At 45.9% G+C, this 12,663-nt stretch overlaps 1 protein-coding gene across 2 annotated transcripts in view; it reads left to right on the top strand.

The window, feature by feature from the left end:
- Positions 1-12,663, top strand: part of RSU1 (Ras suppressor protein 1) — a 176,899-nt gene that overhangs the window by 26,330 nt on the left and 137,906 nt on the right. For both annotated transcript variants that reach the window (XM_090047217.1, XM_090047218.1), the window contains one exon: positions 2,068-2,118. In XM_090047217.1, coding sequence (XP_089903343.1) covers positions 2,068-2,118 — 51 coding nt within the window. The remainder of the gene's footprint in view (positions 1-2,067; positions 2,119-12,663) is intronic.

Here is a 12,663-nt window from a genome sequence, read left to right as displayed (position 1 = left end):
AGAACTGGACGCAGTACTCCAGCTGTGGCCTGACCAGTGCCGCATAGAAGGGGAGGATCACCTCCCTGGACCTGCTCGAGATGCATCTGTGGATGCATGCCAAGGTTCGGTTGGCCTTCCTGACTGCCTCCCCACACTGCCGGCCCATGTTCATCTTGGAGTCAGTGATGACCCCAAGATCCTTTTCTGCCTCTGTGCTGACAAGAGGGGAGTTCCCTAACCTGTAGGTCTGATGCCAGTTATTCCTCCCCCTGGTGCATCGCCTTGCACTTGTCTGTGTTGAAACCCATCCCATTCTCATCCGCCCACCCTTGTAACCTGTCTAGGTCTGATTGTAGCCTGTTGTATCCTTCTAGTGTGCCCATGTCCCCCCACATCTTAGTGTCATCAGCAAATTTGAACAGGGTGCTTTTTACCCCCTTGTCCAAATCACTGATGAAGATGTTGAACAGTGCGGGCCCAAGGACCGAGCCCTGCGGAACCCCACTGCCCACGTCCTTCCAGGTTGAGAAGGACCCATCCACTACCACCCTCTGGGTGCGGCCCTCCAGCCAGTTGGCGACCCATTTGACTGTGTGGGTGTCTACACCACAGCCCCCCAGTTTCTTAATGAGAACGGGGTGAGAGACAGTGTCAAAAGCCTTCCGGAAGTCCAGGAAGACTATGTCCACTGCTGCCCCTGCATCTAATGATCTAGTGATCTGATCGTAAAAGGCCACCAGGTTGGTCTGACAGGACCTGCCACTGATGAACCCATGTTAGTTGCCCCTAAGCATGCAGTCTCCTGCTGGCCCCTCCTGGATGTGTGCCAGCATAATTTTCTCAAACAGCTTGCCTAAGGTCGAGATAAGACTAACCAGCCTATAGTTTCCCGGGTCCTCCTTCCTGCCTTTTTTGAAGATGGGGACCACGTTGGCCCTCTTCCAGTCCACTGGTACCTCACCAGAGCACCATGAGTGCTCGTAAAGCCGGGCCAAGGGACTTGCAATGAGCTTGGCCAATTCCTTTAGAACTCTAGGGTGGAGATCATCCGGGCCGGCTGACTTGAATACGTCCAACCCCTCCAGAAGCTCCCTAACTAAATCCTCGCTAACCCGTGGCCCAGGTGTGCCTCCCCCGGGCCCAAGGGGGGCCCAGCAGGGAGGTGGCTGTTCTGGTCCCTACTTAGGAAGATGGAGGCAAAGAACTCATTAAACGTGTTAGCTTTGCCATCTGGTGTGACGACCAAATTTCCCAATGCGTCCTGCAAGGACCCCACATTACCCGGGACCTTCTTTTTACACCCTATGTATTTAAAGAAGGACTTCTTATTGTCCTTAATCTGGGAAGCTAGTCCCAGTTCCATCTCTGCCTTGCCTTCCTCACTACCCCCCTGCATCCCCGAGCAACTACAGAATAGTCCTCCCTGGTGATGACCCCTTCTTTCCATTCGGTGTAAGCCTCCTTTTTAGCAAGGAGACATTCCCGGATGCTTTTGGTGAGCCATGGAGGCTTGTGTGCTCTCCTGCTCCCTTTGATCCTCTTTGGGATTACCTTCATTTGGGCTTGGAGGATCATCTAATGTTGTCTTAATGTCATTCTGAAACAAAGTAAAAGAAGTTGCTAAAAGTATCTCAGTCTCATGATGTGGCATGGAGAGGAATATCCAACTTCCTTTTCAGCAAAGCTATAGCCTTCACCTTTTGATCTTAAAGCAATAACAAACCCAAAACAACCCCCTTTCCCCCCAGCCCTCCCCCCCAAACAAAACATTTTCCTTTAAATACTCTTAACTGAATGAACTGGGGCTTATTTGAAGCTGTCCTATGAAAGGAGATTTGCAAAGTCAGGGGGGAAAGGAGAAAGGGACATACACGTCTTAAGCTGTGTTTCGAGAAAACTGTACAGGTTCCAATCTTGTATCAAGGAGTGGCACGTTTGTGCATATTTGTTGCATTAAACTCTGCCTATCTCTGAATCTGAGTCTGAGTGTGGGGAGGTGGGGAATGTTGGTCTGCCTGAAACTGAACCTGGATAGAAGTGGCTATGGCATTTCATTCTCTAAATGTTGTGTTTTTTTCCTTACAGTCACTGTGTCCCATATCACACAGCTGGTCCTCAGTCACAACAAGCTCACAAGTAAGTTCCATGGCTGATGATCATAAGTATTGTCTAATTTACTGAAATTTTGTACTTGCACTCAAACAACAATGTTCAAGAGATGTCATTGAGGAAGTGGTTGTGGTTTAGCATCAATTAAGTTGCAGCTTTTTGAGAGAAGAGGGGAAAGCATGATCCAACTTGGGGTGACTGGTACCTTCTGAATCTGGAGGAGGGAGGGGGTACAATTTGTGGGCAGGCCCAGGGGTGGGTCAAAAGCCCCATATCCACTCCGATTCTTCTGTGCCGTGGCTTAGTGCCTCCCCTCCCCCAACACACCTCTGGCCTGCATAGCAAAAAAACTGTCCCATCCTGAGCGGTGTGGAGTCGGGACCAAACTCTTGGGGTGGGGGGAGTATACCCTCCTACCATTCACCTGTGATCCAACTGTTGAGAAACTAAATAATCTCATTGCAGCATGCAAATGGGGAGTGTGATGGAATGTGGTGTGATATGAGCTTCAGAGCTTAGCTGGCCTTGTTATTTCATTTTGCATTTGTTGGATGAAATTCTTGACTGTAGTCTTACCTTCAGTCCCTGTAATTGGTATTTCTTCCACCTAACTCAAAAATTTCCCACGCTTCCAGAAGTTTCATTGTTTAAAAAAAATGCTTTGGATTTTGTTGTTAATTATTTTAACTTCAACAGGATTAATTAAATGGGAAATGCCCAGTGATTGTGCATGTGTGTTTAAACCCACACAACTGAATGGATGCTAAAACAAAGAAAGGAATAATAAGAAGTAACTTTTTCAAAGTTGTTTAATGCAGAAAAACTCCCTTGAGGTGTAAGGACCAGATCTCTGTGCATCTGTCCAGTAGAACTGGTCCTTCAAATGTGTAGATGCTACTGCTATAATTAGTAAATGAGTAAGGACTAAAGTTTTAGCAACTCCAGGAAATAGTTACAATAATTCATCAACTTCCCAGTCTTTGCTTTGCTTCAGTGACAATTAAAATGAGGGGGAGTCTCTGTGAGGCCTCCTTTTCCATCCTGCTCTGATTTGTCCTCAATTTAGCTGGCCATGAGAGCCTTTCAGAAGAATATGGGGATGGATTCTTGTGGCATCCTGCCAGTCCAAGCTATTCCTTTTTGTTCCAGTGGTACTCCTTAGGGTCTTTTAGTGCATTAGTGGACCTCCTTTCATACAATATGTAACATTTTTTGGCTGAGTATGGGAATAGGGAGGGAAATTGGAATTATTGTGTGTTGAAGCATGAGAAAAAATTAAAGAAGAAACAATTTGCAGGAAACGTAGGGGGGAGGTATAAAAAATAGGAGATGGCAACAGTTCACACTTGGATGAGGTTCTAATCTGTCAAGCCACCCTGTGGAGGTACTCTAGAAAGTTTGGACAGTGTTTCCGAAGCTCACATTTTCAGTTGCATAGCTCACCAAATTCCAGGCAAGTCTAAAATCAAAACATTCCCTAGGAATTTTTTATTTAATATCAAAATTTGCTTAAGAGAGGCTTCTTGGGCAAAGAGGAATTAGCAGCAGTAAAGAAGACATAATTGATTTTGTTAAGTTACTAGATCTGCATTTCAAATATGTTTTGTCCTTTATCTTGCCCTTCAACTATTGCTTAAAGTGTTTGAAGGAAGTGGGTGAGAAAGTAGATGGAAGTAGCATACAATTATTAAGAACTTTTGGCAGTTTGGACTTTGACTTTGATCATTTCTTCATATCCTCCTGCCCCTCTTTTCACGTGGGTCCCCCAGAAATTTCCATCTCTTGCAATTTGGAAAAAATGATTTCATGCTAACTGGCACAGGTGAGATAACTATGAACCCCTGTTAAATTTTGTAGGAGTCATGCTTCTTTTGTGCTAGGCATCTTCTCTGATACTTCACTTTCTAAGATGACCGATCTCTATCCAGTGACTGTTGACTTATGTGTGAAAGTTTTCTCCTTAGTGACGAGCAACTAAATTGTTGTATGCTGCGATGGATAGACAACTCCCAGAGAGTAACTGGGCTGCTGGAGGCCTAATCTGTCCTACCATGTTGAACCCAAAGCAGGGCTCAAGCTACCCAGGAGAGTTGAAATGGGAAAGTTGATGTCTCCTAGGAGTGAGAGCAGACCTTTTGCTTTTAGTGTTGAAGAGCAGTCTGGGGCCAGGAAATTAAATGCATTCCTCCTTTGTAGAGCTCTACCTAACTACCTGACTTAGCCAGAGGTCTTCTGTTGAAAATTAAGAGGGACAGTGCAGCACAGACTGCCATAGCTCACATACCAGTGGGGTTTAGGAGCAAGATGTGCAATTGTATCCAAGTTAGTAAAATTCACCATACCTATCACCTTTTTTACATGTTTATGGCAGGGGTCTATATGGCTAAATGACAATTATATTTATATCATTTATTGCTTACTCTTTGCTTTTTAGTGACCTCTGGCAGGAATGGCCCTGGTCCCTTAGTCTTCACAATGCACCCAGTGCTGCATGGGCTGCTGGCAGGGGGTGGCAGGTGTAGCAGAGCCAGTAGGGGTTCTGCCCAGCTGCAGAGCCATGGCTTCCCCTCACCCTCCAAGGTAGGGGCTGGGGCTTCAGATGGAGGTGGGGTTATAGAAATTTCCTATGCCCGGATCCAGCCACTACAGGGAGGGAAGGAGGTGCTGTGCCCTCCCTTCCCCCCTCAGTGGTCGGGTGGGGCCTTCCTGCCACAACAGTAAGACACCTGGCCCTGCTGGATCTGCCAGCCCCTCCACCCCCTCGAGAGTAGTGGGGCCCAACCAGGGCAGTGGACTCCCAGCACCTCTGACCACACTTGTCCTGCTGTAGCCTGGACCTGGAAGGCTCCTTCTTACTGGGCTCTCCCCAGCTCGCTCCAGGATAAGTGGGGGGGGTCTGGTCCCAGTGGGGTGGCCTCTGCCGGGTGTGCTGCATCTTTACCACTCTTGCCCATGGCACTGCGTAGGGTCTGGCCCTGCCCCAAGGTGGGGCTGAGCATACGGCTGGCTCGGCCCAAGGAGGCACTGCGGCAACTGCAGCAGGCAGCCCTGGGTCTGAGAGGTTGCTGCTGGCCCCTTGCATGACGAGCGTGGCCCCAGGGCATTCCTGAGGGATGGTGGTGCAACAGGATGGCACAGCAGGAATCATGGGGGGCATGTTAGGGCTGCAGGAGTGGCCTCCCAGGTCTCCCACCACTGCCCCTCAGGAATGCTGTGGAGCCATGCTCACTGCGCAAGGCAGCAGCAACAAAACTTCAGATCCAGCACTGCCGGCTTCATCTGCCACGGTGCCTCCCAAGGCCAAGCCAGCTGTATGCTCGGGGCTGAACCAGGCCCTGCACAGCCCCAGCACCATGGGCGGGAGGGGAAAGGATGAAGTGCACCCAGTGGAGGCTGCCCTACTGGGACTGTTCCTTCCCTCTGGGTGAGCTGGGGAGGGCCCAGCCTGGCAGTGTGGAGGAGTCTTCTAGGTCTGGGTCACAGCAACACAAGTGCAGTGGGAGGTTCAGGGAGCCTGTTGCCCTGCCTGGGCCCAACTACTGAAGTGGGGGGGAGTGGGCTGGAGTCTCGCTGGGGGTGGCCAGCACCTCCCTTCCTCCCTCTTCCTGGTGGCAGGATCCAGGCACGGGATAGGTCTGCAGCCCTGCCTCCATAGCTCCAGCTTCTGCCCATGGGGGTGAGTGGAAGCAATGTCAAGCTGTCTAACCCTGAACCATGAGCCTTCTCCAGGGGATATAACTAGAATTTTCTAAGGAAGGAAACTACTGCTTCTTCACAAAAGCTAAATATAGGTGTTTGGATAGACAGTATGTCTCTTAAAAAGGCTAAATTTCAAGTTCATATTTTTGTATTTGACACTCTTGACCTAATCTTTTAAACTATACAATTAATTGTCTTAGCAGATCGTTCTTAAGTTGACTTGGGAAAACAGTGGCGGTGACATTTGACATGCTCCACGAAGGTCATATTAGCATCTTTTACTAGTTTTCTGGCATTTAAATGAATGCACTTGCTAGTGTTGGTCTACTGTTTATAGTAAATATGTCCATTTGATACAAAAATAAATATGCATAAAAAGTTGATGTGCATATCTTCTTGTAATCAGTATATTTTATTTGGCAAGTCAACCACACTAAAATGGGCTATGCTTCATTAATACATATCAGGATAATTCCATTAACTTTCATTCCATTCTCATGAATATTTTTATACTGTTAATATTTTCTACTCTTAATTATTTTAGTATCACTCTCATTAATGCTATTTTTTGTATTAATCTTTCTGTAAATCATTCTTCATCAGAAGGTCATATTTACATTGACTTTCTGGAAAATATTGGGCTTTGTTTTCAGATATCAGGTGAAAATTAACAATGTTCTGCTAATAAGGGCATTTTGAGCTTCCTGCTGCTTTTGGTAACACTACTGGTAATGAGTGAGGTCGGCTTCACTTTATCTCTGCTTTGAGACATTAGTTTGAAAATGACAGTAGAATTAAAGGTTTCAGAAGGGACTGAGTTATGTTGATTCTGCAGGCTTTCTTGGGCCAGTCTGTGGGGAAAAGTCACGTAGGCTGGAATGACAATCAGCCCCAAACTGTGTAATATCCAGCAAGCAAACAAGGAGAATGAGAAAAGGAAGTATTTGTTTCTCCACTGACCTTTTACCTGTAGACACATAATGCATGAAAGGGATTGGGTTATACTACTGATGTATTTGACTCACTTTCTCTGAGCATGATGCTTTGGAATAAAACCAGACTAGGTGTGTACTCTACAGTTAGTGTTTTTATTTCTGACCATGAATCCTGTCACTTCTATTCCTGTTCTCTAAAGTAAACAAAGACCTATTTACTAATCTTGCTTATGTTCAATCATCCAAATTTCTGCTTTAAATGGTTCTGAAGTTCTATGTAAGTACTTGTTTAATAGGTGAAATTCAGAGCTAGTGTCACCACAGATATGACTTTATCATAGAGATTTCAATGGTAAGTACTTGGACGACTTAAACTTACTTCTATTTAGCAATCTTGTTAATGGCAGAGTAGTTAAAAGGGAGGTGACTATAAATACAGGTGTTAGTTGGTATGCACACGTGTGTTTGGAGAAGTTATAGAAGGGGAGCTACTGATCAGATATCTGCAGCTGCTGTTATACTGGGTGGTTGTGTATGTTTGTACTGTGAATGATACAAATGTAGAAAAACCTGCTACAATTTTAACTCTGGATGAAGCAGTGTTAAAGCTGGGGCAGTTTTGCTACATCCCTTTTACTAGGCTTATCCATCTGTAACAGTTGGAATGTAACAGCTGCTGCACAGTTCAGAACAAGAGTTTTCCCCCTTATGACAGCTCCGAGTGTATGTTTGTCCGTATCCAGGATAGCCTAGTATCCTTCTAAAATTTGCCCTTGGACAAGAGGTCACATAGTACTGTCCCTTTTAAGTTGACTATGTATAGAGAGCGTGTTATGTGAATGCTCCTTGGCATAGATATTCTTGTGAGTTGGGCTAGGAACAGACATTGTATTTGTCATGAGACCAGTGGTTCCTGTTTGTCCTAGAATAGAAAAGTCCCCAGATTGGTATGTATACATGCAGGTCTTGCAGTTGGAGTTTTAGAGCTAAATGCACTGCCACTTTACAAATTGATTCAATGATTTAAACCCAGGAGTACTGTTTGTATGCACTTTGTGATGTCCTGAGACATGTTAGTGTTTTTTGTTCCATGAATCATTTCAGAGTTTATCGTGAGAGAGCAGACATGGACATCTTTTGTCTTGGGAGGAAATGGCTTCTCCCAGGACAAATAGAGGTCTGTTTGTACTCCTACTAATCCTTTAAACGCCTAGCATTCTGAAACAACATGAAGCTTGAGGGGATAGCAGTGTTTGCCTGTATGAGTTGTTAGCACTGGATTTGGACTAATTTTAAACTTCTTTTGCAATAATAACCATTGGGCGAAGCATCAGAATCCGTGAGACCAGGATGTCTTGTCTTTCAAGCTGGGTGGACTTTGAAAAGAAAGAGTTCGAGGTTAGAATGGGGAAGGCAGTCTGCTTGGAAATCTAAGAAGCAAGTATCAGCAAAGACTGAAATGATTTGAAAAGAGGATTGAGAGTCTAGTTTTTTTAGCATGCAGTTTTTGTAATGACAAGATGCTAACGCACCTGTTCTGTAGACTAAAGAGAGAGACACCTTTGGGGCATATCTGGAGCCTGTGTGATAGATTGCAAAGATTTATTGTGGTTCCTTTAATATTGCTAGGCCATTGCAAAAGGTCTAAAATCCAGGTGGGACTCGAATCCAGGAAACGCTTCCATCTTGGATAAATACTGGTATCATTTTCACAGCCATAGATCCGGTATATGTCTGGGTGTGGTTAGGGCCTGTGCTGTTGTTATTTTCTATTGCAGAACAGCTGCTGGGGACCACTGCTGCTAACTCTTCAGTGTCTGGTTATGAACAGAATAATTTTACTTTTCAGAGTAATTTGACATCCTAACATTAACTCTTAACAGTCACATAAAGCACACAAATATTTTCCAAGGGATCAAAGCCCTCTTGTTCAAACATCTGACAGGAAAATGCTGTAAAACTTGATATCACAGCTGGGGAGCAGGTTTATTTGTTAGTTTGGTTTGCACTTCCAGTTTTGTGCCACTTTCTGGTGATCTTTGGAATCTAAGAATTTTCCATTGTTTAAATGCAAGTAATACCTGATTTGTCCATTAGAGGTCACTGTTTAGATACCTTTAAAATCAGATTTTTCTGAAAGAGAAGTAAACCATTGTGTAGACAGCAGGAATTTATTAAAGCATTATTTCACTTTTGGACAGTGAAACAAACTGTTGCTGCTGCTTTGTCATCTCCCTGCCCTATCACTGTAACTGCCAAGATTATATCTCACTTCCAACCTTGCCGCATTCTTGTTCTGTGTCTCAAAATTCTCTGCTGTCCATTCCCCTTATATTACTCCCTTTGATTTCCTGGTGCGCTCTGCAGTGTGGATCTTTCCTTTCATGCTACTGCTCTTATGCCTGTTCCCTCGCTGCCCGATTACTTCTTGTCAGAACTGTGGTAGAGTTTTTAGAGGTTCTCCTTTTCAGCTTCTGAAACTTCCCTTCAGGGAACATCAGTTGCTATGATTTCTTTCCTTTAGGTACCTTATGTGTACTGTCACTTGCTTTTCCCCAACCTTCTTCCTCCTTACTTTTCTCCAGCCTCATTGTCTGCGATTTCAGCTCCCATGTTGATGTCCCACCTGATGTAATAGGTTTCTGCTTCTTGTTCTTCCCTCTACTTTTGAACTTCATTTCAAAGAGAAGTAAGGCTGGAATGGACCTCAAGAGATAATCTAATCTAACTAAGGATCTACCTCGTCAGTCACAATTATTTTCTCTCCTCATCACCAAACACTGTTCCCTCTTTAATGCCTCCATGTTCAGCTTCTTACTCTTGCTGCCACCTAGTCTGCTTGAACATTACTTTTTGTGTCAGCCTTCAATAACTTGTCATTGCTATTAATATCTGCCTTCTCCTTTCCTGCTTACCTGATTTGTAATACAGTTGAATTCTCCTCAGCTATTACAGCCATTCTGTATGTGTTTTCAGCACCACCTCCTCCTCCTTCTAATGCAGAAGCTCTTGCCTGCTGTCCATTATTCCTCTATCTTCAATTCCATCCTTTCCTAGCTGCTATTGCCCTTGACATCACTCTCACTGTTCCTGGCCCTATTTTTTCAATCTCTTCTTCATCTCTGGTCCCTTGCGTCCATAGTAAATGTGCTTCCTGGTCTTTCTGAAATTGGAAGGCTACCTCTGAGTGTGCATGTCTTTCTAACTACTGCTACAACCCAGGGAATTATGCACAGAAAAATTCAAAATTATGCCAAATTATTTACTATTTTTACAAATTAAATTAAACATAACAGTATTTTGAATCTTCTTTAGAAATATATGCAGGTACTTAGTATGGTTGGGAGGTGTGTGTAGGGGAATTTTGCGAGCGTTGTGAAGTGAGGGCTGTGGGGGGGGGGGGGGTTTGTGGAGAGGATTGTGAAGAAGTGTAGGGGAATGTGTGTGGGGTGTGGGTATGAAAGTTTGTGGGGGGAGGGCCCCCCTGCCACACATCTCCCTCCCTCCCATGGTGCACAGCCCGTGCTGCCGGTGACTCGGCAGCAGCTGTTGTGGGGGGCCCTTGTTGGGGTGCTCATGGCTGTGGCAGGCAGAGCCCCTAGTAGTGTGTGGAGCTCCAGCTAAGTCCTGGGGGGCTGCACATGGTGACACAGCCAGCCCAGCCTGCTGGCATGTGACTTCGGACCAGACTGGGCTGGCTTCATGCCAGCATGTCAGGCTTGTGGCACTGGAGGCAGGAGCTGTGTGCCATTGGGCCAGGCTGGTTCCATGCATCCACATGGGGCTTCCTTCACTCCAGCGTGGGGTGATGGAGCTGGCCAGCCTGGCTCAATGGCGCACAGCTCACACACGCCTTTCTCCCCTTCTGGAGACAGGAGCTCCCCTCCCCACTGACCAGCTGTTAAGTTATGCACCCCTGCCCTTGGGGCTCCAGCTGGAGTGCTGGGAGCCCCACAGAGGTGAAGGCACAGATCCAGCTGGGGTTAAAATATGCACTTTTGTGCAGCCCTATCTTTTTTGCACAAGTGCATAATTGTATAATTCTCAGGGGTGTATGCTACCCACATCTAAACATATTAGATATGCCTTGCAATTGTTTGATGGAGTTATGAGCCTCAAGTTCTAGTCAAGATCTCTTTCTAATGGCTGAAACTCAAGCAAATTCTAAATGTTGGCAAGGACTTTGGTTACTTACACTTGGCACTGTAGTGGGGGGGCTCAGTCTTGTTTGGGACCTCTGGGGTAGCACAACAATATAAGCAGGGATCCTGGTTTCTCTGCCAAATTCAAAATTCTATGATTTATAAAACCCTAAATCTGTGTTTTTTCCATGATTAAAATAAAATGCTATGAGAGGGGGAGAGAGTTTATAGGTATGAGTTGAACACAGTGTTTTAGTGATATTTGCATTTTAAGGCAATTTGGAAGCCTACCAGTGCCTCAGTTATTATAATAAAATATATTTTAAATACCTATGTATTTTAGCATTTGATTTTTGTTTTTTTCATTATGCAAAATCAGAGCTCCCACTTCATTCACTGTGGTGTGGATCTAGCTGTGGTTGCCCCCCTGCTGTTTTCTGGTGCTGAGCAGCCCTGATATGCCAGTGCCCAGCCCCTGTCTATGCTGTTGCTCCTCACTCCTCAAACCGTAGCCCCACCCCCAGGCCTGCTGGTGTCCCTTACTCCCTACCCACAGTCCCCCACCCCTCCAGCCATGTTGGTACCCCAGCCTCCCAGTGTGTGGGGCAGGGGGTGTGTGCTGGGGGTAGGGCACAGGGCTGTAGCCTGACTGGACTGGCACTGGGCAGGACCTGCCTCCATGGCCCAGTAGGCAGGCCGTGGCATGGGAGGGAGCCCTGCACTGCCATGGCCACCAAGGTGAGGCACCCCCTGCCTGCCTGGAAGCAGTGGGGGGTCGCAACTGCGTGCTGCCACAGCCAATGTGAAGCACCATGGAGTTGTGTCCCTCAGCTGCTGGGCAGGCAGGGGGTGCTTTGCCACGATGGCATGGTGGTCTTGGCGGCAGCAGCAGCAACACCGAGCCTTCCTGCCTTGCTCCGATATCCCATGCCCACTCCTGCCCACTTGGTCTTAGAGGCAGCTCCTGCCTAGTGCCAGTCTAGCCAGGCTGCAGCCTTATACCACACTGAAGGTGCAGAAATCTGAGGGGCATGTCCCCCCCTGCCATGCTCCTCTGATGCATCACTTGTGCCTCTCCACCTCCATAGACTTATCTTCAAGGAGCTGTGGGAGCTGCTCTCCCTGACGCTGCCTGCCTGTATTGCCAGCCATGTCCATGTGTGCATACATGCATGTGGCATCCACTATCTGATTGCCCTCCTCCTGCTTCCCCCAGCATCAGGTAGCTGGCAAGGGGAAACCTGCAGTTTCTTAGATTTTTCTTTCTTTAAAGGGGAAAATTGCATTTTTCCACAGGAAACAAAAAACCTGGATCCCTAGTCATATGCTCTGTAGAAGACCATTTTATTTATGGTACTGAGGTCCCTGAAAGGGAACTTCATTTTTATAAATATAATATATAGGGGGGATAATCTGAGAAGAGGGGAGCAAAATTATATACTAAACCCAAGTGTGTGATACCTCGATTGTATTGGAATTTGCATGTTAAATATGGTGTTGGCTTTTGTGCTTGTTAATCTTGCTAAATGAAAATCCTGACCCTTTGATGCGATACAGATGGTAGTGAATTTTTACATATATAAAAATGTTTATTTTGACTTTAATCAGGAGCTTGTGGGGAAAAGCAGCAGATGAATAGTACACATGTAAAGGAGTACTAGGTTCAGAAGAATAAGTTATTGTAAATCTAAATTACCCAGATCTTAAACTGTACATCAGTTTAAAGGAAAACCAAGTTAATTCTCCATAGAATGGTTCCTTGGATAAGAAACCTGCAGCCCTTGGACAAAGTTGGG

This window comes from Crocodylus siamensis, chromosome 5 (assembly GCF_052110815.1).
Source record: "Crocodylus siamensis isolate JL-2025a chromosome 5, ASM5211081v1, whole genome shotgun sequence".
Taxonomy (NCBI): domain Eukaryota; kingdom Metazoa; phylum Chordata; order Crocodylia; family Crocodylidae; genus Crocodylus; species Crocodylus siamensis.
This window is presented reverse-complemented; position numbering and strand designations above follow the sequence as displayed.